Raw genomic sequence first — 26,793 nt, 5'->3', positions numbered from 1 at the left:
TATGAAAAAGATGATTGTGGTAGATGGATATATTGTGATAGATAAGGATAACGAACAATTTGTATTAGTAAATTGTTATGCCATCAATAACAACATGAACAATGACATACTCTTTTTGCATATTGAATCTAGAATTCAGCATTTTATTTTATTATATCCTTTAGCTAAAGTTATTTGGGGAGGAGATTTCAATACTGTGTTTGATGCAACCATTGATAGATGGCCTCCTAAAAGTCCTGGCCCTTCGAGTGAACTAGTTAATGTAAGTTTACGATCGGGACTTACTGAAGTGTGGAGAGATATGAATCCAGACAGGGAGGAATATACGTGGAGTAATAAAGACTCATCTCTTCATTCTCGTATTGACTATTGGTTAGTGTCTAATGGTTTAAGTAATAGTGCGGCCTCTGTACTGATAAAACCTTGCATAATGACAGATCATAAAGGAATATTCATAAGAATAAATATGGGGCACGATAAATCAGTCAAAAAAACGAATAGTTACTGGAAATTAAACAATAAATTGCTTGAAAATGAATGCCTAAAGAAAGAAATCAAACATATTATTGAAAAATATAGGAAAATTGCAGCTATAGAAAACACGTATGGAAAGTACTGGGAATTAATGAAGTTTGATATCAGAACGGCATCCTTTAACCAAGGAAAACTGGAAGCAAAACATAAAAAAAGGAAGGAAAATTCAATTATTGAGGAAATATTACATTTGAATAAAAAGAGGAAAAGAAGCCTTGAATGATTTTGAATAAAAAAAACTACATTTATTACATACTGAACTAGATAATATCTATGAGGATAAAGCTAAGCATTTATTCGATCTAGACTTAAATGGTTAGAAAAAGGGGGGGAAAAATACAAAATATTTTTTTGGCCTCGAAAAAAGAAACTTTGCCTCAGTTTCAAAACTAATGATTAACAACAAAATAGTAGATAATGCTTTAGATGTTTGAAATATTTGATATTTCAAAATTTAGCAATTTGTATTCTTCCGCAATGGATACTTCCAACATTGATATTTTTTTTAAATAGCTTTATGAGTGATACCAAAAAAAATAGATCCGAGCATCCAAAATGTGTGTGATGAAGAAATAGATATTGAGGAGTTGAGAGAGTGCATAAAATTGCTAAAAAAAAAGAACAAATCTCCAGGCAATGCTGGGCTAACAGGAGAGTTTTACAAGACATTTTATTATTAGTATTGTAGAAGCTTTAGAAAATGCAAGGCCGTTATATTAAGAATAATATTAGACTAGTCTTAAATATGATAGATTATAATCAATTTATTGATGATGATAGCAAAAAGTATAGAAGTAACAAGAGGCGAAACTCCGTTGCAGTTTTGACAACAATCGCTAGATGGCGCTGCGGTCGCGCTGACGCCATTTTGGACTGAACCAACGGCTTTACCGTTAGCACAACTATACAGCATTAACAGCATTATGTCTGGAAATAATTGGAAACAAAGAAAACAGTGTTCTGCCATCAACTGCAACAACTACCAGTATACAACCAACCAACTAGCATTTCACAGATTCACCAAAGATCCAGAGAGGTAAAGTAGAAAAGGTTTTTATTAACGTCAAAGTGAGCTAACGGCAACGATAACAGGTGCTGTAACGTTAAGCTATCCTATAACCGCAGTAACAGTGTATTATAACGTTATGTGTTTGGTCGAAATTGGCTTTTTAAATCGCATATTTTCAGAGATAACACCTAACCTGGCAAATTACCGCTTTATTAATTCATTGTTATCACTAAATTAACCCTTTAACTGTCACCCACCCCCTTTGCATAGACATGAAAATCACTATCCAAACTTAAATGGTTGTAATTCAAGAATGCTTTAAAACGAGACCAACCATAGGTCTATATTCCAAAGGAGACATTTGCCAGATTATTGTTGAAGTTAAATCAATTATTATAACCCATTAATATCAGAAGATTAGTTATTCTTATTTATGATTGGAAGTGGTTTATTTATTACATATTTCTGTCATATATTATTATACAGATATACACGACCGTTCAAAAGTTTTGGTGGCAGTAATCCTATTTAAATTTTTTTATTTATATAATTTCGATTTCAAATAAATGTTCTTTTGAACTTTCCATTGTTCAAATAATCATGATTTTTTTTTATCACAGATTCCACTAAAATATTAAGCATAACATTGATAATCAGAAATGTTTCTTGAGCAACAAATATGTCTGGAAAAGTATGGAATTTGATTTTAATCATTTCCAGACCTGGATCATATGGAAAAAAATGTTTCCACTTTCCAGACTATTGACAAAATTGCAATATCCATATTGACCTGTCAAATTTCTAAAAATAAAAAAGCAGAACATAAAAGCAGAGTGTTTTCATGGCAAAAGTTTAATTACACACGCAAGGTCTCTCACTCCCTCACCCTTTCTGCCGTGTGCGCAACACGGTCTGGAGCTGCGCGCTCTTGCTCGCTCGCTCTAGATTTCGGGAGATTTTAGCTAATTTGCCGGCATCAGGGAGCCGCTATCAATATGCGGGAGACTCCCGGAACTTCCGGGAGACTTTGGATGTCTGCTATAGATATATTAAAAACGAGAAACAACTATTTAGTTCCCTTAACAGCTTTTGAATTGGAACCGGTATCGTTCAATTCTATGACGCGTTCAGTCCAAGATGGCGGAGCTGTAGCTCTGCGCACGGGTGCGTTTGTTGCAATGGAACGTTCTATTGAGTTTCGCCTCTTGATACTTCTATACTCTTTGATGATAGTTAGGGGCCAAGCACTGAAGGTGCGGGCACCTATTGTATCTGTTCTGGTTCTTATTCTGCTTCTTTTTCTTTTTCTTTTTCTTTTTCCGACTGGGCGTCTATGGCAGCCTATAGAACCGTTTGCGGGAAACTTATGAAAATTGGCACAGTGATAGAGGACAGCCTGAACTATCAACATAGCAAATTTGGAGTCTCCAACTCATTCCCTCTAGCGCCACCAGCTGTCCAAAGTTTCACTCATGTTTATGCTAATAACTTTTGAACCACAAGGGCTAGAAACAAAATTCTTTTTTCCTCTGATTCCTGAGCTCACGACGATTCGACTGCATCCTATGACGTCATTTTCCGTCATAATAGTTTTTCCGCCATTTTGAATTTTCTGAAAAACCTACTTTTTCGAACTTCTCCTAGGCCGTTGCTCCGAATTTCACGAAAATTGAACCAGATCATCTCCAGACCTTGACGACCAAAAGTTATGGAATTCAAGTTGATTCGAATTACCGTTCTCGAATACCGCGCAAATAAATTTTACGTAGCGCTTGCGAAAACAGACGTAAGGCCGTATCTCCACAACGCTTTATCGGATTCAGGCCAAATTTGGTACATGTCATCACAAGCATGACCTGAGGCTACATGCTGCGTTTCGGCGCAGCGCCACCTACTGGTCCGGAGATATGAAGAATTTATGTTTTTGCTTATAACTTCTGAACGGTTTGTCCAAAAATCACAAAAGTGGACTTGTTAGATTCAGGGCGTCGTGCTGAGTTGACTGATATCCAATTTTCCCATATCGGCCATTTTGGCTGTCGGCCATTTTGAATTATGTGCTAAAATGCTGTATTTTACGAACGCATGAACGTATCGTTACGAAACTCAGTATGGGTCATCAGTACAAGGCCCTAAAGGTACTCAAAAGATTATGAGACAGCGCCACCTTTTGGTCAAAAGTTATAATGAAATTTCCAAACATGCTAATAACTTTTGAATAAATTTTCCTATAGTAATGACACTGATCTCAATAGATTCCTTGGGTTATGCTGAAAACATTGATACCAATTTTTGCCATAGTCAGTCAAACTTCCTGTCCGCCATCTTTATTCTCTTTTAAAACCTACTTTTTCGAACTCCTCCTAGACCGAACGTCCGATTTTCACCAAAATCGGATCGTGTCATCTCCAGACCGTGCCGAGTAAAAGTTATGGATTTCGTGTCGATAGACAAAACCGTTTTCGTATACCGCAGTGTCAAAGTTGAGGCATGATGCCAAAATGACTATTCAGGCTTTATATCTGCAATGCCTTGACATATTGACACCAAACTTTTGTATGTGTCATTGTCACTTCACTCTGACCACATCACATCAGTTTCGTAACTGCGCCACCTATTGGTCCAAAGTGATAATCATATTTTTAGTTATTGTATGTGATTTTTCAACCATTTTGCCAACATTCATCTTCAAATGTCTTTAATTGCTCCTTGTTGCAGTTTGTCTCACACTTTCAGCCATGTAGGCATATCTCGTCGTCTGCTTTTGCGCTTGGCCCCGTAATGGCTGCTTGCAGCTATATTTATTTATTGATTTTTATAAAGCATTTGATACGGTGAATCATGATTTTATTTTCAAAGTTATTAAATTGTTAGGTTTTGGAGATGTATTTTTGAAAGTAGTTAAAACATTGTACAATGGATGTAATCGTTCTGTCAAACTGATATTCATCGTGGCATTCGGCAAGGACGCCCCCTCTCTCCTTCCTTATTTGTGTTAGTCACGCAGGTTTTGGCAATGCATGTAAAAAGAAATCAGTGTAATGGTATCACAGCTTTAGGTCGAATTTAAACTTAGCCAGTTTGCTGATGACACTGCAATTTTTTTTAAACAAATTTGAGATACCAAAAATAATTAGATGTATTGAGGCATTCACTGCTGTATCAGGTCTTAAAATGAATTGTGATAAATCTGTAATGTTTCCCCCTTAAAGATTGATCCTATACAGAAATAGAGAACATCCCAGTTAAACACCAATTAACATATTTAGTAGTAATTTGTAAACATGAAAAACAGAGGAGTCAGCTAAATTTTGAACCAATTATTGAGAAAACAAAAAAGAAATTTAATTTTGGGTTAATGAGGAATATATCAATATTTGGGAGGGTATTATTATCAAAGGCGGAAGGTATATCTAGATCAGTATATATTTATCATTAGATGTGCCTCCTAAAGTGATTAAGGATTTAGATAAGATACTTTATGACTTTATATGGAGTAAAAAGGAGGTAATATGTAACACCAATGAACAAGGAGGACTTGAGGTCTTAGATTATAAGAGAAAGTCTTTGGAACGTATTTCCTAATTATATATTTAATACTCTTGGAGGCATAGATTTTTTTGTTGAAATGTAACTTTTCTGCTGACAAAATTCCTGTAAAATTGGCCAGTTTTCACAGACAAGCCCTGCTAGCATGGAAATTATAAGCACAATTTTTCACCACACAAATATTTCATATGGAATAACAAAGACATACTATTCAAAAACAAATCACTATTCTATCATACTTGGTTCAATGAAGGGATTATACTAGTAAGACAATTGGTTAATTCAAATGGGTATTTGTTATCATATACTGAATTTCTACAAAAATTTTAAGTAGCCTACCAGTTAAACCAAGAGAGTTTGCTATTGTTCTTGACGCGATCCCAAAGAGTGTGATGTTACTCTTAGAAAATGCTGATTCACTGGAAATCGACATGGAGAATCTTTGTGGTAAAATTATCATCAATAATGTTGATGTTTTAAAACAAAAATGTAGCAATAAGATTATAAGGCTCTTAGTTCTGTGTCTTTTCCTGCAAGATTCTTTCGGTCTTCTTTATTTGATATATCTTGGGTTAAAGCATGGAAATTGCCTAATAAGTTTTGTGTCAATAACACAATTAAAGAAGTGTCTTACAAAATACTTCACAGAATTGATCCTGCTAAGCATGTTTTGGAAAGATTTAAACTTAATATTTCATATACTTGTGAATTTTGTGCACTAGAAAAAGAAACAATTTTGCATCTGTTTTTTCACTGCATTTACTCAAGATTATTTTGGAAAGATTTAGAAACCTTTATTAATAGAAAACTGAATAAGTGTATGATGGAAATTAGTGTTTTTTATGTGCTTTTTTTATAATCGGAATGACAATTTGGAATATAAAGAACGACATATTATACAGTTATTTGGGCTATCTATCAGTTATCTATAAGGGCTTTTATGTACGCAGCTCCATTTGAATGGAATTTACTCCAAACGAAATTGAAATTACAAACTCTGGTGCCTATGGAACATTTTAAATCTATTATTCAATCACTCGAAGAAGACTCATTGATTTGCAATTGTTTTTAAGTGTCTTAATTGTATATTTGTCGTTTTATATTCAGGACTCTCCTGTGAAAGAGATTTTTAATCTCAGAGAGACTTTCCTGGTTAAATAAAGGTTAAATAAAAAAAATAAAAAAAATAAATAATTTGTTTTATTAGGAAAATACCATATACATAAAATGAAGTGGGCTCAAGGTAAACCAAATTTTATAAATGACTTTACACTACATGTACATCTTTTGGAACAAAAAACATGTAATGCTTTGAAAGCACTGGAGTTTATGTAAAACATTTTATTTTTTATTATTTTATTTTATTTATTTTTTCTCTTCCTGACAGCTGATATTGTGAATATCTAATGGTACGTTCACACCGGACGCGAATAGCGCGTCAGGCGCGAGTCATTTCAATGTTAAGTCAATGCAAAGACGCGTTACGCGCGTAAAACGCGTGTAACGCGTCTTTGCATTGACTTAACATTGAAATCACTCGCGCCTGACGCGCTATTCGCGTCCGGTGTGTGGGTGCAGTAATACCTCTTGTTCTTGTGGCATTGAATAATAAATAAATAAAAACTCAGTTTATCTTTCGTTACTTATTTTATAAAATAATATTAATAACAATCAAAATTATTTTGTAATTATATATACCTCCGTGCCAGCTTTGTAGTTTCGTCGATTGAAATTGTAACTCTCACTCACGCTCACAGATGACGTTGTCGTTGAGCGCCCTCAGGCGACCGTTATGATTACATTCGAATGAATAACGTTACGCACTACAGATGATTAACGGATATTTGTTTTAATCATCCACCAAATTATCATATTCCTTACAGTTTAACGAGTTAACAACAATGCCACAAATGATTAAAACACCTGATTGTTAGTAAAACACATTAAATTGTGTTAATGCCTAAATATATATGTAAGGAATAATTGACGACAGGCCGTTGAATTATTATAAAAATAATGCACACCCGAGGTGGTGATGCGGTCGCGAAGCCGTTACGGGTGAGCATTATTTTTATAATAATTCAACGGCCTGGAGTCAATTATTCCGCTTATACTACAGTTAGCACACCTCGAAATATTGTTCAGATGATGTATTTCAAGACGTTTGTAAAGTTTTTGTCATTAAAACGCTCTTGTATGTAGGACTAATTCCTTGCACATCTAAACCCATGCTCCGTTGCTAATTCCAAAACGTCATTTTAGAGTTAGTAACGGAGGTTTGAGCCGCTGATAGCAGAGTAATGCTGGGGACACACTTAACGACTAGAAACATTCTCTGACTGTGAATGCAGCAGATTTTAAACACCGCTGTGAACACAGACTGAACGCGCTGAAAACGCGTGCATGATCAGTCATAAGTATCAAATTACATTCATAACCGGCCTTAGAGAGAAGCATGTGCGTCAATATTATTATTTATTTATTAATTCAATTCGTTTTAATTAATTCGTTCATTCTTTTTTTCTATTAGTGACAGTAGACTAGACTAATAAATGAAACACAAAGCCCTTTTAACAAGTAGTCTATAGGCCTATCAATTTTATTTATTTGTTATATTATCTTCAATAATTACGAAAACCTGTGCAACAGGACTATCAATTTATTTAAATATTCAGTTTATTTTTTTATTGATTATATATAGGACTGTATAGCCTACTTTATTTATTAAAATTAAACTGCATGTTTCCATTGATTGTGAAGTTAGACATTGAAAATTGCAGATCAAGCGCATGCGGCTGCAGTGTCTCTTGTTATGAATTGTATCCTATTTTCCGTTATTACAGTTGACTACGCGAAGTGATATGGAACTTTAATGAGGTCAAGACCTGCTGGAACTACTTTAGCCGTGCGGTTCCCTGAAAATAATTGCACACCTCAGAACGTTTGTCAACCAATCAGATTCAAGCATTCAACGGCCCTGTAGTATAAATATATATATATTATTAATATATGAACACATGTAGTGTGTGTGCTCAGGGTCAACCCAAGTTGTGTAGATGTTAACACATGTTGTGTAGATTTTAACACATGTTGTGTAGATTTTAATACATGTGTTGTCCCTGAGCACACACACACACACACACACACACACACACACACTACAAGTTGTGTAGATTTTAATACATGTAGTGTGTGTGTGTGTGCGCAGGGACAGCACAAGTTGTGTAGATGTTAACACATGTTGTGTAGATTTTAATACATGTAGTGTGTGTGTGCTCAGGGACAGCACAAGTTGTGTAGATTTTAATACATGTTGTGTGTGTGTGTGTGTGTGTGTGTGTGTTGTCAGGGACAACCAAGGGGGTAATCCATCCGCCGGAAACTGAAGCCTCCGCCGGCGCCGCCATTGTAGCAGAACTTCACCTGCTGTTAGCATTCCATTGACTCCCATTCATTTTTGCGTCACTTTGACAGCGAATAACTTTACATCTGAGGCGTCCAAAGACTCCATTTGTCCATTATTTATTTCTAAAGAAACTCGACAATGTATAAAAGGCTCCATTACCTTGTACCTTACGTAGACGCCGTTTTTGTAAAAATAGGCTAACGATTGCGTCATAACTCACGCGACTCTCTGTCGCACCGTAGAGAAATTACCGTATAGACCGGCGGAGAAGCTCGCAGGCAATCGGGGGAACGTGGAGGCATTAAGTCCGATAAAGTGAAGGGAGTAGCCCACAGAGAGTGATAAAGTTGATCCTGCTGCTAGCTCATGGACAGCTAATGCTCACACTCTCCGTCTCTGTGAGATTCGGAAGGGAATGATTCAGATTTCTCTCCGCACAGCTACTAGAATACTGACAGCTGTCAGACACGTTGCTCACGTGTTCAAGCTCAGTTTGAGCCTGCGCAGTTCGCCTGGCGATCAGGAAGTGAGTGCTTCAAATGGGCTTCACTTTTCTCCGTTGAAGTCTATGGGGACAACACATGTTGTGTAGATTTTAATACATGTAGTGTGTGTGTGCTCAGGGACAACACATGTTGTGTAGATGTTAACACATGTTGTGTGTGTGTGTGTGTGTGTGCGTGCGTGCGTGCGTGCGTGCGTGCGTGCGTGCGTGCGTGCGTGCGTGCGTGCGTGCTCCGGGACAATACATGTTGGACGAAGTGAAGAGGAGTGTTGGAGTCCAGTGTTTTATCCTCTTCATAATTAAGTGGTGAACAGGTAACAGGGGTGTGCGATCTCCCACGCTCTCCAGGAAGAACACCGCCACCCGCAGGCGAGCAAGTAGAACGCAGGGTCGTAACAGTAGATTTTAAAGGGGGGGTAAAATACTTAGTTTCAGTCAATCTCGTGTTAATCTTGAGTACCTATAGAGTAATAGTGCGTCCTTCATATCTCCAAAAAGTCTTTAGTTTCATCATATTTATAAAATAAAAATACAGCTTTCCGATTCTATCCGGAAAAAGCCGAGGTCCTTGATTCTGGGCGTGGGCGGAGCTATAGAGTCAAGCGGGAGCGCGTGATACCGTTGTACTTACATGAATGGGGTGTTTTATCACTGGGACCGCGCCAGGTTTTAATTGCAACCGGTTTGCAAATCCAGCGACGACCTTGTTAATAAAACATTAGTCACTGGAATGACCAGAAGAACACAAAACCGCACTTGCCACACTCCTTTGCTGTCCCGGAAATACAAACTGCATCCACTGTTCCAGTAACACTGGGTTCTTTGGGAAGCTGAACAAGGTAAACTTTCCCTCACATCCCAAAACACACTTTTTTGGAGACATTCTTGACATCAACCATTACTATTTAGCGCTGCTGATGATGATAATTTCCGGTAGTAGCGCGTCGATATGCGCTTGGGTCTTTCCATAGACAGTATATATAAGAGGGTCTTTCTCTCCTCTGGTCGACGTGTGCGTGAACGCGCTTTTCCGAGAGCAATGCTCATATAAGGAGTTCCACTCTGGTCTACGTCATTAGATCTACGATAGAAAAAAAACCAGCCGAAACGTGTTGCAACCCGGAAGTATGATTTTCAGCACAGAAATTCTCTGTTATTCGTTCAAAATAACTTTTCAAACTTTGGCGATTATTAGCATGAGAATCCATCTCTTTAACACTGTAAACAACTCTGAATACATGAAACACCATTGTACCCCCCCTTTAACACATGTAGTGTGTGTGCTCAGGGACAACACAAGTTGTGTAGATTTTGATACATGTTGTGTAGATTTTAACACATGTAGTGTGTGTGCTCAGGGACAACACAAGTTGTGTAGATTTTAACACATGTAGTGTGTGTGCTCAGGGACAGCACAAGTTGTGTAGATGTTGAAACATGTTGTGTAGATTTTAACACATGTAGTGTGTGTGCTCAGGGACAACACAAGTTGTGTAGATTTTGATACATGTTGTGTAGATTTTAACACATGTAGTGTGTGTGCTCAGGGACAACACAAGTTGTGTAGATTTTAACACATGTAGTGTGTGTGCTCAGGGACAGCACAAGTTGTGTAGATGTTGAAACATGTTGTGTAGATTTGAACACATGTAGTGTGTGTGCTCAGGGACAACACAAGTTGTGTAGATTTTGATGCATGTTGTGTAGATTTTAACACATGTGTGTGTGCTTAGAGACAGCACAAGTTGTGTAGATTTTAACACATGTAGTGTGTGTGTTCAGGGACAGCACAAGTTGTGTAGATGTTAACACATGTTGTGTATAGATTTGAACACATGTAGTGTGTGTGTGCTCAGGGACAGCACAAGTTGTGTAGATGTTAACACATGTTGTGTAGATTTGAACACATGTAGTGTGTGTGTGCTCAGGGACAACACATGTTGTGTAGATGTTAACACATGTTGTGTAGATTTGAACACATGTAGTGTGTGTGTGCTCAGGGACAGCACAAGTTGTGTAGATGTTAACACATGTTGTGTAGATTTGAACACATGTAGTGTGTGTGTGCTCAGGGACAGCACAAGTTGTGTAGATGTTAACACATGTTGTGTAGATTTGAACACATGTAGTGTGTGTGTGCTCAGGGACAACACATGTTGTGTAGATTTTAATACATGTAGTGTGTGAGTGTGTGTGTGTGTGCTCAGGGACAGCACAAGTTGTGTAGATGTTAACACATGTAGTGTGTGTGTGTGTGCTCAGGGACAGCACAAGTTGTGTAGATTTGAACACATGTAGTGTGTGTGTGCTCAGGGACAGCACAAGTTGTGTAGATGTTAACACATGTTGTGTAGATTTTAATACATGTAGTGTGTGTGTGTGTGTGCTCAGGGACAACACATGTTGTATAGATTTTAATACATGTAGTGTGTGTGTGTGTGTGTGTGTGTGTGCTCAGGGACAGCACAAGTTGTGTAGATGTTAACACATGTTGTGTAGATTTGAACACATGTAGTGTGTGTGTGCTCAGGGACAGCACAAGTTGTGTAGATGTTGACACATGTTGTGTAGATTTTAATACATGTAGTGTGTGTGTGTGTGTGTGTGTGTGTGTGTGCTCAGGGACAGCACAAGTTGTGTAGATTTTAACACAAGTTGTGTAGATTGTAATACATGTAGTGTGTGTGTGTGTGTTCAGGGACAGCACAAGTTGTGTAGATGTTAACACATGTTGTGTAGATTTTAATACATGTAGTGTGTGTGTGTGCTCAGGGACAGCACAAGTTGTGTAGATGTTAACACATGTTGTGTAGATTTTAATACATGTAGTGTGTGTGTGTGTGTGTGTGTGTGTGTGTGTGTGTGTGTGTGTGTGTGTGCTCAGGGACAGCACAAGTTGTGTAGATTTTAACACATGTGTGTGTGTGCTTAGAGACAGCACAAGTTGTGTAGATGTTAACACATGTTGTGTAGATTTGAACACATGTAGTGTGTGTGTGTGTGTGCTCAGGGACAGCACAAGTTGTGTAAATAATCACGTTTAATAATGAGTTATAATAGATGTTAATACATGTAGTGTGTGTGTGTGTGTGTGTGTGTGTGTGTGTGTGTGTGTGTGTGTGCGCGCTCAAGGACAACACATGTTGTGTAGATTTTAATACATGTAGTGTGTGTGTGTGTGTGTGTGTGTGTGTGTGTGTGTGTGTGTGTGTGTGTGTGTGTGTGTGTGTGTGTGTGTGTGCTCAGGGACAGCACAAGTTGTGTAGATGTTAAAACATGTAGTGTGTGTGTGTGTGTGTGTGTGTGTGTGTGTGTGTGTGTGTGTGTGTGTGTGCTCAGGGACAACACATGTTGTGTAGATTTTAATACATGTAGTGTGTGTGTGTGTGTGTGTGTGTGTGTGTGCTCAGGGACAGCACAAGTTGTGTAAATAATAAGTTTAATGAGTTTGCTTGAACTTTCATTTTCTTGATGATGTCATAATCAGCAAGTATCTGATGAAGTTTTTGAGTATATGGATGATGTGTCTTTATCATATTTATCATATACTTTATCATATTTATCATATACTTTATCATATTTATGTGCTGTTATTATAACGGTGGAACTACATCATATCCAGCAAAAGCTTTTAAACTTCAGACTTTCTGTTCAGCTTTTCTCGAGCCAACCTCAACGTTTGCTTACAAACTTTCTAATCTTACAATTAATGCAAAAAATTTTTCTTTTTGTTTATCTTGTTCTAAAGTTATCGTGATTCCTAATTATTAAATATATTTGTCTTTATTTTATTATACACTCATCTGTAAATCACTTTTCAATATTTTCTGCAGTGAAAGTGACTCTGGATGCGGATTCGGCTCATCGATATCTCATCGTGTCTCGTGACGGGAAACAAGTGAGAGAAGGAAACAGAAACACAGTGAATGAGGGAAATAACAGGTTTGATGAATATCTTGGTGTTCTCGGGAAGGACGGATTCTCCTCAGGGAGTTTTTACTTTGAGGTGCAGGTGAAGGATCAAACTGAGTGGGATTTAGGAGTGGCCAGAGAATCTGTTGACAGGGAGAGCGATCTGAGTCCTGCTGTTGGATACTGGACTGTGAGTCGGAATGATGAGAGGTATTCGGCTCGTGATTCTTCATATGTCTCTCTTTCTCTGAGAGAGGATCTTCAGAGGGTCGGTGTGTTTGTGGATTATGAGAAGGGTCTCGTCTCCTTTTATGATGTGGAGTCCATGTCTCATATCTACTCTTACACCGGTCAGTCTTTTAATGAGAAACTCTGTCCATTTGTTTGTTTGGGGTTTCTGTATAATTATAACCCCACACCACTGATTATCTGTGATTAATAATGAGATCAGTGAATTCATTTACATGATCAAGTGAAATAAAAGGAAATACAACACAATAAGTGTAACAGCCACAAATATGAACTATTATTCACACATGTGGACAGAAGTGTGTGTGTGTGTGTGTGTGTGTGTGTGTGTGTGTGTGTGTGGTGTGTGTGTGTGTGTGTGGTGTGTGTGTGTGTGTGAGGAGTTCATCTGATCATGAAGTGCAGATCACAGTTTCTCCCTCAATAGTGTTTGATGATGAATGTCCAGATCGAGTATCAAAGAACGAGATCAAATATGAGACATTTTCATTTGTGTAACACGTTTTACTCACTACATCATTCCCACAATGCATTGTGTTATTCAGTGTTCATGACTTATATGTGGACAGCGTAAAGAATTAGTGTCCAAACTTCTGTTTCTAACTCATTTTGGACACAGATGAATAGATGAGTTTAAGTTTATTCATCTTCTAGTCATATATATTCATAAGTACTCATTCATATTTTTCTTTTTTTAATTATTTTATTATTCTTTATTAATAAAATATTTATTATTTCATTTTATTTTGTCATGGAAATGTCAACACCCAAAAATTAATATTTTCATGTCTTTCCAGCCCTGTTTTTATTGTGCTATTAAACTGAATATTGAGATGGATATGTTAGATGAATATATTATTGAGATGTTATTATCAGTGAGTTTGTGTTTCATACACAGTTGATTTTTACTGTAAACATAATTATAAGTTCTGTTGCTTTTATATGAAAATAAATATAATGAACAAGACACCCAAAGTATTTATTTCCCTTCGAAAGACGTGTTTATAAATCCTTTTTACTTTAACTAGACATATATATTGTATTAATATGACAATCAAATAACCCATATGGAGAATATGTGGGAATATTCACACATAAAAAAAACACATCACGGCTGTTTAAACCAATGCTTGTCCCTGTTATAATGTTTCTCCCCATAGATATTTCATTTGGAACAATTGCAATATATATATATTAAAATGCTTATTTTCTGAAAGCTGGTCTTCAGCCGGTATAACACGAGTAGATCAATTACTAAATCAAGAAGGAATGTTTTATTCTGAGTTTCTAGATTTCCATAATTCCAGTGACACCGAGGGAGTTTCTATTGCCGGATGTGATTCCCACAGGAGTCTCTGCGTTATCCAGAACAAACCAGTATTGCTCTTCTTTCTTCCTCTGATTTATTAGATACTGCAATTGGGAAACTTTGTTTTGAGTCTTCAATGTTAATAAAACTATGTGTTCATTATTTCAAAAAGACATTGTGACCTGGACAAACTGTTGTTTACTGGAATAGACTGGTTAAAGGTTTATGGAAAACCATCTGGACTTTACCAAACAAATATTTTTTGGTAAATAAAATTAAGGAAATAACATAAAAATCTTACACAGGAACTACCCAGTAAATCATTTTTTTTTTTTTTGTTAAGTTTAAAAAGGACATTGATCTGAACTTGATCTTTTGTCTGAAACCTGGTTTAGTTTATTTTGGCATTGCGCTCATGTAAGAACATTTTGAAAAGATTTGTCTAGATTTATAATTGACAACATTGACCCAACTTTACTAGTATCCCCTCAAATAAAAGGAAAGAATACTATACTATAAATTTCATTTTTGCTAAATTCCATATACATAAATCTACAGTAAAACCCAACCTTTGTTTTTAAAACTTGAAACTAATTTAAACTTGAAACTAATTTAAACTAACTAACCCATAACACCCTAGCAACCACCCAAAATACATTAGAACACCCTAGCAACCGCCTAGCAACCACACAAAATACATTAGAACACCCTATTAACACCCTAGCAACCGCCCAAAATACATTAGAACACCCTAGTAACACCCTAGCATCCACCCAAAATACCTTAGCAACCACCCAGAATACCCTAGAAACTGCCTAGCAACACCATAGCAACCACCCATAACACCCTAGCAACTGCCTAGCAACCACCCAGAACACCCTAGCAACCGCCTAGCAACCACCTAGAACACCCAGGCAACTGCCTAACAACCACCCAGAACACCCTAGCAACCACCCAAAATACCTTAGAACACCATAGCAACCACCCATAACACCCTAGCAACCAACCAAAATACATTAGAACACCCTAGCAACCACTTAGCAACCATCCAAAATACCTTAGCAACCACCTAGCAACCACCCAAAACACCATAGCAACCTACTAGAAACACCCTAGCAACCGAGGTTTCTCAATATATCTATCTAACTTTAAACTTCTAACTACTTTAAACTTCAAACCACTTTAAACTTCAAACTTCTTCAAACTGTATGGTCCGGCTTTCTCAAGCCAACTTAAAGTTTAAGTTGACAACTTTGTCTTTACAAACTTTTTAATCTTTATTATCATTAAAAGACTATTTATCATTCACACAATAAGAAAGCACTTAAAACTGTTTCTGTTTGTGAATCCTTTGATATATTTATATGTTCAGCCTCCCCCTGGCTGGCTGTTTTTCTGTGTATATATGTGTATTATTGTAGTTCTGACTGCACATTGACTTTGAAGTTTTTTTAAATTTGGACTCACACAGACATCAATAATATGGATATAAATCTCAACAATGGTGACATGCTTCATGCCACAATGCATGCTGGGAGCCAGCATAGTTTAAAACCCATTGCTCCCAGCATGCATTGCTGCTGTGTGTGAAAACAAGATAACACATACAGTAAACAGAATGAGAAAGACAAAGAATGTATTTCATTATAAAACTTTATTGAAGGTTTGTTTCTCCTGGATCAGGATGGAATGATATGAAAAAGATGCGAGTCAGAGGCCGATAAAACCAGACATTTAAGAGAAAGAAAAGTTCAGTGCTCTGCGTTGCACCCGTTCACTTTAAAACCATCAGAACTCAACAACAGCCGTATGAACATCACATGAAGCGTCTGGAGACGTGTTCGTTTAACTCTACACTGCATTTCAAACGCTCTGTTCATTTCAACACAATAAGTGTGCTTTCAGTTCCACCAGTCCTTTTAAAACAACAGGTCATTGGGAAAGCACTGCTCGTATTTAAATAACGCAACAGTGAAGCCCGAACCGCATCGGCTGATGTTGGACGAGTTTCTCGACAGCTTCTGTTGAACATCCACTTTGGCCTCTTGATCATTGGCAACGTGTAAAATCTCTGAAATAAACATAAAACAAGCGGACGCTAGAAGCCGCTCTCCGCACACGCCGGCACTGAGAGCACAGCTGGCCCGTGTGAAAGGCATCACATGACCACTGAAGCAGTGATGCGCGTCCTCAAGAAGAAGCCGGCCGTGGATTGGCTGTGAGGCGCTGCTATAGTTTCAATGTTCCCGCTGGAAGACTTCCATTGCACAGTCTGTAGAAGCGCAGATCGTTCACGATACGATACACTCCCTGAGAAAACGACGGCAGGTCCTGTGAGGAGCGGGAAACACAGGAGAAGAGACGTGAGTGACTAACATGTTAAAACATGAAGACGGTTCACACCTATGACATCATCCAAATCAGGGTTTATTAATCTGACAGAACCGGTCTTAATGTCCTGGTCTTATTGCTCTCTAAATACCAAAGAGAGAGAGGAAGAGAAAATACATAATTAATTTATATAAAAAATGTAAAGTTTGGACTATTTAAATAACTATTTTTAATGTTTTTTTAAATAAGTTTGTTCACCAAGGCTGCATTTATTTGATCAAAAATACAGAAAAAAACAACAGAAATATTGCAAAATATTATTACAATTCAAAATAATGGTTTTCTATTTTACTATACTTTAAATGTAACTTATGTCTGTGACGGTAAAGCTGAATATCATCATTACTCCAGTCTTGATCCTTCAGAAATCATTCTAATATTCGGATTTAATGATCAAGAAGCATTTATGATTATTATCAATGTTGAAAACAGTTGTGCTGCTTAATATTGTTTTTTTAACCTGTGATACTTTTTCCAGGATTAATTTCCGATTAATAAGTTAAAAAAACAACAGCATTTATTCAAAATATTAATGATTTATATTATTAAAAAAGATTTAAATAACTTTATCAAGTTAACAGTATTAAAAGAAAGTATTAATTTCTTTCAAAACAAAAATAAAAAGAAAGAAAAAATGACTGACCCAAATACTTTTGAACAGTATTTTATATTGTTACAAAAGATTTCTAATTTTAAAAGAAGCTGTTCTTTTTTAAACTTTTTATTAATCAAAGAATCCTAAAATCACAGGTTATAATAAAAAAGATTAAGCAGCACAACTTTAAGCATTGTTAATAATCAGAATTATTTCTTGAGCATCAAATCATCATATCAGAATGATTTCTGAAGGATCATGTGACACTGAAGACTGGAGTAATGATGTTGAAAATTAAGCTTTAATCACAGAAATATAAATTACATTTTATAATATATATTTACACAGAAAACAGTTATTTGAATTGTTTGAATATCATTATAAAATGGTTAGTTCCAGTCCTTGATTCTGATTGGTCAATAGCTGTGTTTTATTCACGATAAAACATGACTATGACCGCTTCACCCATCAGTTATATGTATCACTACACAACCCCCCTAGCAACCACTCTTAGCAACGTAAACATATGTTTGTTCTCATTGTAGAGTATTGTGAGAGATCGAGTAAGTGAGATTAGACCTAAATGCATTTTACCACTGTAAAAAATTATCGGGATTTTAACGGAAAAACTGTTAGTTGGTTAACAGAAAGTTTCCTTACTATATACGGTAAATAACTGTGATCAATCTAATGGTACATTTCATGTAATTTTACTGTAAAATACCGTTAAATTTACAGTTTTTGAAAGTGAAAAGAACAACTCATTGTATAATTTACGGTGAAAAAAACGTAAATTGACATTCCCACAATTCCCTGCGTGACACTTCACATTTGAAGTATTTTTGTTGAAATAACTGTTTCTTCATAGTTTTTTCTAATCAGTTATGTACATTAGGGTTTTATGTTACATTAAATGTTGTTGAATTAATGTTTATTGCATTTTTTAAATTGCCAAACTAGTTACCATGATGGTGTTTAATATTTGTGTGACACTGTGCAGCTTCTATATATTACTATTAACTTTATTGTGGAAGAACTGCTTGTGATGAGCTTTGATTGATCATGTGACTCTCATCACTGCTATGATTGGTGGTTGTCAGTGAATTACAAAACAGATATTGATACTTCAATAGGACGGTAAATTCACATTCACAGCATCATCCTTCTGGTCAGTCCTATATTCATAATAAAAAAATCCGTTTGAATGTCCTCTGCAATATATTGTCCTTTCAACAGTTAAGGGGTTTTCTGTGCCCTGAGTCTCGCTTCTCAGTGTTCACAACAAGTTCTTCCTTTCAATTTAAAAGTCTCTCTACTGACTGACTCACAGTGTTTGCTGCCATCTAGTGGCGAAATAATGTATGTAACTTCTGCTGCGGTTTACGGTCAGGGACTATTTTATCCAGCGGAAGGAAGGCTTTTAGTGATTTTACTTCATGAAAGTTGCACTAAAACATATTTTTGGCGTTAATATTTGTATTGTGTGGCAACCGTTTTATAAAGCAATAAGGTACTCTAGGCTAGTGTTGTATCGTGAATAAGTCACGACTGAACGGAGGTTCTCCGCCTAGCGTCATGCCTAACAACAACAACGCCTTTCAGCCGTGACTTATTCACAATATACAGCACAGCCTCTTGTACCGTATTGTTTAAATATTACTACTTTAATATTTAGAGCAAGAGAACTCTTCTTTTTTATATAATTATGGTCATGTGAACAATTACATTATTTTGTTTGCCAGTCAAAGCTTGGCTGACAGAAAATGTTCCCGCTCTTCACAGTAAAACACACTCCAGTAATTCGAGCTTCAGGAATGAATCGCATCAGTCACGTTCACTCACTCTCTCTGGCGTGAAGTTTCGGGCGAGCGTTGTGCGCTGGTGAGGGTCGAGGCCTTGGCAGCCGTTGAGAAACTCTGGCAAGAAGGACGAGTAAAACGCTTGGAAATCCACAGCCGCCATGTTGTAGAGCGCCAGCGTGATGTCGTCCTGGAGGAGGTCGTGACTCTTGTGCAGCAGGACTTGCAGAAGAACATTTATGAAGTGGAACAGCATTGAGTTCCTGAACAGCTTCTGAAATACACACACACACCACACATCACTGACCAATCCACACACACCACACGTCACTGACCAATCCACACACACACCACACATCACTGACCAATCCACACACACACCACACATCACTGACCAATCCACACACACACGACACATCACTGACCAATCCACACACACACCACACGTCACTGACCAATCCACACACACCACACATCACTGACCAATCCACACACACCACACATCACTGACCAATCCACACACACACCACATCACTGACCAATCCACACACACAGCACATCACTGACCAATCCACACACACAGCACATCACTGACCAATCCACACACACACCACATCACTGACCAATCCACACACACACCACATCACTGACCAATCCACACACACACCACACGTCACTGACCAATCCACACACACCACACATCACTGACCAATCCACACACACCACACATCACTGACCAATCCACACACACACCACATCACTGACCAATCCACACACACACCACATCACTGACCAATCCACACACACACCACACGTCACTGACCAATCCACACACACCACACATCACTGACCAATCCACACACACCACACATCACTGACCAATCCACACACACACCACACGTCACTGACCAATCCACACACACCACACATCACTGACCAATCCACACACACACCACACGTCACTGACCAATCCACACACACCACACATCACTGACCAATCCACACACACACCACATCACTGACCAATCCACACACACAGCACATCACTGACCAATCCACACACACACCACATCACTGACCAATCCACACACACACCACATCACTGACCAATCCACACACACACCACACGTCACTGACCAATCCACACACACCACACATCACTGACCAATCCACACACACCACACATCACTGACCAATCCACACACACACCACATCACTGACCAATCCACACACACACCACATCACTGACCAATCCACACACACACCACATCACTGACCAATCCACACACACCACATCACTGGCCAATCCACACACCACATCACTGACCAATCCACACACACACACACACACACACACATCACATCACTGACCAATCCACACACACACCACATCACTGACCAATCCACACACACACCACATCACTGACCAATCCACACACACACACACACCACACATCACTGACCAATCCACACACACACCACATCACTGACCAATCCACACACACACACCACACATCACTGACCAATCCACACACACACCACATCACTGACCAATCCACACACACACCACATCACTGACCAATCCACACACACACCACATCACTGACCAATCCACACACACCACATCACTGACCAATCCACACACACACACATCACTGACCAATCCACACACACACCACATCACTGACCAATCCACACACACCACATCACTGACCAATCCACACACACCACACATCACTGACCAATCCACACACACACCACATCACTGACCAATCCACACACACACACCACATCACTGACCAATCCACACACACAGCACATCACTGACCAATCCACACACACACCACATCACTGACCAATCCACACACACACCACATCAATGACCAATCCACACACACACCACATCACTGACCAATCCACACACACACACACCACATCACTGACCAATCCACACACACACACCACATCACTGACCAATCCACACACACACCACATCACTGACCAATCCACACACACACCACATCACTGACCAATCCACACACACACCACATCACTGACCAATCCACACACACACACCACATCACTGACCAATCCACACACACACACCACATCACTGACCAATCCACACACACACCACATCACTGACTAATCCACACACACACCACATCACTGACCAATCCACACACACCACATCACTGGCCAATCCACACACACCACATCACTGGCCAATCCACACACACCACATCACTGGCCAATCCACACACACACCACATCACTGACCAATCCACACACACCACTGACCAATCCACACACACACCACATCACTGGCCAATCCACACACACACACACACCACATCACTGACCAATCCACACACACCACATCACTGACCAATCCACACACACCACATCACTGACCAATCCACACACACCACACATTACTGAGTAATCCACACACACACCACATAACTGACCAATCCACACACCACTGACCAATCCACACACACACCACATCACTGACCAATCCACACACACACACACATCACTGACCAATCCACACACACACCACATCACTGACCAATCCACACACACATCACTGACCAATCCACACACACACACACACACACACACACCACATCACTGACCAATCCACACACACACAACATCACTGACCAATCCACACACACACACCACTGACCAATCCACACACACACATCACTGACTAATCCACACACACACACCACATCACTGACCAATCCACACACACACACACACACCACTGACCAAACCACACACACATCACTGACTAATCCACACACACACACCACATCACTGACCAATCCACACACGATTTACCCTTTGATCACACTGAAGGAAATATAATTTCTTTCTAATTTTGGGCTGATTCCAAAAAATTGTTCTAGTGCACAAAATATGATGCATTTCGTAGCATTTTTGCTTTCGACAATTATTTGTTAAACTACATCCAACCGGCAATGGATAATTAAATGTTTAGTAAAAAAATAATAAAATTAATAAAATTATATAAAGTTGTTTATGTAGTTCTGTGACATTAAATGTATTTAGCCGTGTTTTTACACTCCTTTGAAGAGACGTTTTAAAGGGATAGTTCACTTTGAAATTAAATGTTGGTATGTTTTAGCTTACCTGAAGTGCATCCAAGATGTAGGTGTCTTTGTCTCCGCAGTAGTTTCAATTTTGATATTTTTAGGTCAAACCGTTCTTGTCTGTCAGTCATATAATGCAGGTATATAGGCACTGTCTCCAAAAGCATGCAGAGAAAAGTCCAAATTAAACAATTCCCCATCGTAAGTGCACATTGATGGCCTAAGACACGAAACAAGCGGTTTGTGTGATAAAACTAACAGTATTTATCGTTATCTCTTTTACACAACCACGTCCAAGTGATCTGTTTACACCGGATTTCTTCCCCGGAAACTAATCTAACCGCCTTCGATTGGACGTTGTATTTTTAAACTCAGCAGAAACGCGTGTGATTGGCTGTACGGCTCAACGTATGCCTTTGATTGACCTGAACAATAAAGCGAGTAGTGTGTCAAGATAGAAGGCTTACACATTGGGAATAAGTGAAAACTCAACACTCCCAGATGAGTTCGCGCGAGCTTAGGCCATCAATGTGCACTTACGATGGGGAATTTTTTTATTTGGACTTTTCTCTGCATGCTTTTGGAGACAGTACCTATATACCTGCATTATATGACTGACAGACAAGAACGGTTTGACCTAAAAATATCAAAATTGAAACTACTGCGAAGACAAAGACACCTACATCTTGGATGCACTTCAGGTAAGCTAAAACATACCAACATTTAATTTCAAAGTGAACTATCCCTTTAAGTCCTATACATATATAAAAAAAATTTTTTTTATATATACGTGTATTTCCACACAATCTGATTTGAGCAAATGTAAGCATATGTCAGCGTGTCTTACCCTGTGGTACAACTTGTGTTTGGTGTTCAGGACCTCCAGGTAACTCAAGTTTTGTTTGAAGATGTGAATATCCGGCTGTAGGAAAGACTGACCAAACGCCTGCAAATCAAAGACACGACGCTCAGACACAAGAATCACGATTATCAGCGTTTCCAGCTCCGCTATTTAATCTGCAACTTGTGAATCTTATTGTAAGAGAAGAGTAACAGTCTGGGAACTGCAAAATAATTTATAGACAATAAAAAGTCAGAATAATTATTATACAGCTATGATTTCAGTACCAAACAGCAGGTTATAGTGAAAGATTTGAGAGCATTTGAGCGCAGTAGCACCGGTGCCACTAAGTTCTGCAGATGGTTGAGTGTGATGAAAGTTGTTATAATACTCTGTGCGTTCACTCGGCGGCTACTACATGACACTTGTTGAACACTGCAGTGAGCTAGACCGATATTAGGCATGGTCAACATGGTACTCACGGTAAATCAAGAAAACAAGATTTAAACAAAAAGACCAACTGTGTTGAGCTGTATAACAATGATCCGTTTATGCCGATGAATATATCCAAACAGTTGCTCAAAGGGCTGGGCGATATGACCAAAATCTCATATGATACAAATCTCAAATTGAATCGTTCTGAACAGAAACGCTTATTAGAAATGGCCATTAACCGGTTAATAAAGTTATTTTATCGTTCTGTTAAATATTTTAATTTGCCAGTCAATCAATCACGAATTCATATACGGTAGTACAGACTGTGCAAATGTGATAGAGCCAAAGCCTATAATCCAACGTGAGTGAAATGCCGCGCTCAGCTGTCAAGTATGTAAGTCGCAATGCACTGGCGTTAGTTTTTCCGAGGATATACTATATATGTCACCAACAGTCAAACAGTTAGGCCTATATTTCAGTGAAAATAAATAGCGGGTAAAATGCAGCTTGTTGTGTTTCGACCAGCAAACATTGTAGTCATAGCAAACAGTGTAGATCATGAATTCAAACAACGTCACATCACGCACTTAAAACTAAATATATAAAACTAATGAGCATATATGCGAAATATAGACTATTTCACTTAAATAAATACAGATTAACAAAACGAAAGGAAAACATTTGCTGAGCTTCGGTTCATTGTGACGGGGTCCAAAGTTCACGGAAAGGAAACAGAGACGGCAGAAAACGGCATCCTGCTTATTTCCTGTATTTTACAAAAGCTTTACAGTTTTGAATCATGTCTTGCTTCTATCCGTATGACTGTAACTCAGGCTCTGAGGTCAGGTATATGTGTATGTGTGTGTGTGTGTGTGTGTGTGTGTGTGTGTGTGTGTGTGTGTGTGTGTGTGTGTGATACACGTGCGGTCGATACCTGCATGGCGGCCGTGAACTGCGCTTGGTTCTCCATGAGTTCTTCCGCTCCGGTTCTCTGGACGCTGCTCAACACTGAGCTCTTGAAGAAGAACCTCCAGTTCTGATGAAGAATCTGGAAAAGCAGCTCGAACATCTCAGCTTTCACATCTGGACAGGAGCGCTGCAGAACACAGAGGTGAAGATGAGCCAATTACAAGAGCGTACAGAAAGAAGAACGTTAGAGGAAGTTGCAATAATCTTTTACACTATACATTTTTTTGTCATTTTTACAGAAAAAGAATGATACTGCAACTAATTGGTTTACTGGTTAAGTTATTGAAATCTTACAATATATGGTGGAAATCTACATAGTTCAACATCACACATGTAATTGTAATGTAAATGTTTTTGCAAATAAAAAAATAAAATATGAATTACTGTATAATATACAAGGAAAAACAGTAAACGTTCATTCCCAGAAGTCCCAGCGAGGCACAACATATATGATGATTATATTGTGTAAATTTTGTTTCTTCGTATCGTTTCTGTTATGAGTGTGTTACAGTTTCTGTTATGAGTGTGTTGTGTTACAGTTTCTGTTATGAGTGTGTTGTGTTACAGTTTCTGTTATGAGTGTGTTGTGTTACAGTTTCTGTTATGAGTGTGTTGTGTTACAGTTTCTGTTATGAGTGTGTTGTGTTACAGTTTCTGTTATGAGTGTGTTGTGTTACAGTTTCTGTTATTTTTGTTTATTGCATCATTTTAGTGTCATGTCATTTACAATAAAGTCTGATTTATCATGTGACTTTCTATTGTGCTAACTGTGTTATTATGGTGATTATCAGTACATTGTAAAAATGTGATCAAATATACGGTAACGAGTAGTAAAATGTATGTATCTTCCGTACAGTAAATTTATGGCAACCACAGTTGCAGTTTTTTTTTTTTGTTTGTACGTAAATCAAATGATGCTGGGAAAGATTTTAACCGTAAGCACTCTGAGGTGCGGTGTCTTTACTTCATGTCTCTTACCTCTGCCACTATTGGGTAAACCTGGTCCAAACAAAGGCTGAGGATGCTGGGTAACAGAGGTTTGAAGGTCTGGCCAGGCTCTTGAACCACAACCTGAGACAATAAAGCAAAGAGGAATAGAAACCTTTAATGCTTGACACATCAAACAAGTCAGAAAGGAAAAAACTATTTTGAATGGAAGAGTTAATTGAACCTTTAGAGAGAGAATAAAAGTTTGTACGTGTGCTTTGTGAGTATCATATATGATCCATCAGGCTTTTATGGCTCATATCGCCTGATAATATAGTGAGAATACCCAAGGAGGAAAAACACTTTAATTTTACTCAGAGGCCCAAACGGAGCAGAAATATGATATTTAATGCAGATGTTACTTATATGGTCAAAAAGTAGGATGAAATTATAATAGCTTTTAATGTAAATCTTTATAACAGTAAAACAGACTTACATAAAATGCATACAAATATCAGTTGTCACTTTATATCTCTATTAATGTCTTAGTAAAATTATATTTAAATGATGTTTTATGATGCAAAACAATGATGACAGAGATGAGAAAATTAGTGTTCCTCAAAAGCCTGATGTATCATATTTGATACTTACATTTTAACATTTTGGGAAACACTTTAGTTTAGGGTCCAATTCTCACTTTGAACTATCTATTAACTATGATCCACAAACTCCTAATCACTGCTTATTAATAGTTCGTAAGGTAGTTGTTAGTTTAGGGATTGGGTGGATAAAGGGATGTAGAATATAATATTCGAAAAATATTTATGAATAATCAAGTAAACCCAAGTTGCTTCAGTCCAGTAAAAGTTAATCTTAAAATATTACTAACAACAATAGAAGAAGTTATTTTTACTTTTACTTCAGTAAATATTTCACAGCAAAAAGACCTGAAGGTGGACATTTTTAGATATATACTGAAAGGCATTTTACTTACTAGAAAACTATAAACTATCGATCAAACAGAAGACATGTACTAGACTGTGTACAACCGTTTTATCTTGTTGATAATTTAGACCTTAGACATACATGTATCAAATGAGACACCGTAGGCTTTATAGGGTTAATAACCACTTAAGCTCAAACACAAAGTGGTTTTACCTGCAGAATCTTGAGAAACTTCTGAACCACTCTGGACCCCGAGCTGCCCTCCTGTAATATGCTGACGGCCAGCTGATCCC

General features: G+C 37.9%; 2 protein-coding genes across 6 annotated transcripts in view; one reads left to right on the top strand and one right to left on the bottom strand.

The window, feature by feature from the left end:
• The window catches only part of LOC307008913 (butyrophilin subfamily 1 member A1-like), a 250,491-nt gene extending 237,002 nt beyond the window's left edge, over positions 1-13,489 (top strand). For all 4 annotated transcript variants that reach the window (XM_079632210.1, XM_079632211.1, XM_079632208.1 and 1 more), the window contains one exon: positions 12,837-13,489. In XM_079632210.1, the coding sequence (XP_079488336.1) occupies positions 12,837-13,354 (518 nt within the window). In that variant the 3' untranslated portion in view covers positions 13,355-13,489. The remainder of the gene's footprint in view (positions 1-12,836) is intronic.
• A 2,619-nt stretch (positions 13,490-16,108) lies between these two features.
• Positions 16,109-26,793, bottom strand: part of LOC307008708 (exportin-6) — a 33,486-nt gene continuing 22,801 nt past the window's right edge. The window contains exons 20-25 of one of the 2 annotated variants that reach the window (XM_079631745.1): positions 26,714-26,792; positions 25,607-25,699; positions 24,594-24,755; positions 23,231-23,329; positions 19,302-19,532; positions 16,109-16,804 (exon numbers count right to left, since the gene is read on the bottom strand). In XM_079631745.1, the coding sequence (XP_079487871.1) occupies positions 16,703-16,804; positions 19,302-19,532; positions 23,231-23,329; positions 24,594-24,755; positions 25,607-25,699; positions 26,714-26,792 (766 nt within the window). In that variant the 3' untranslated portion in view covers positions 16,109-16,702. The remainder of the gene's footprint in view (positions 16,805-19,301; positions 19,533-23,230; positions 23,330-24,593; positions 24,756-25,606; positions 25,700-26,713; position 26,793) is intronic. The other variant, XM_079631746.1, reaches the window with a different exon arrangement.

Source organism: Phoxinus phoxinus (genome assembly GCF_949152265.1).
Source record: "Phoxinus phoxinus genome assembly, chromosome: 1".
NCBI lineage: Eukaryota > Metazoa > Chordata > Actinopteri > Cypriniformes > Leuciscidae > Phoxinus > Phoxinus phoxinus.
Note: the sequence above shows the minus strand (reverse complement) of the source record. Positions and strands in the feature narration are given on the sequence as shown.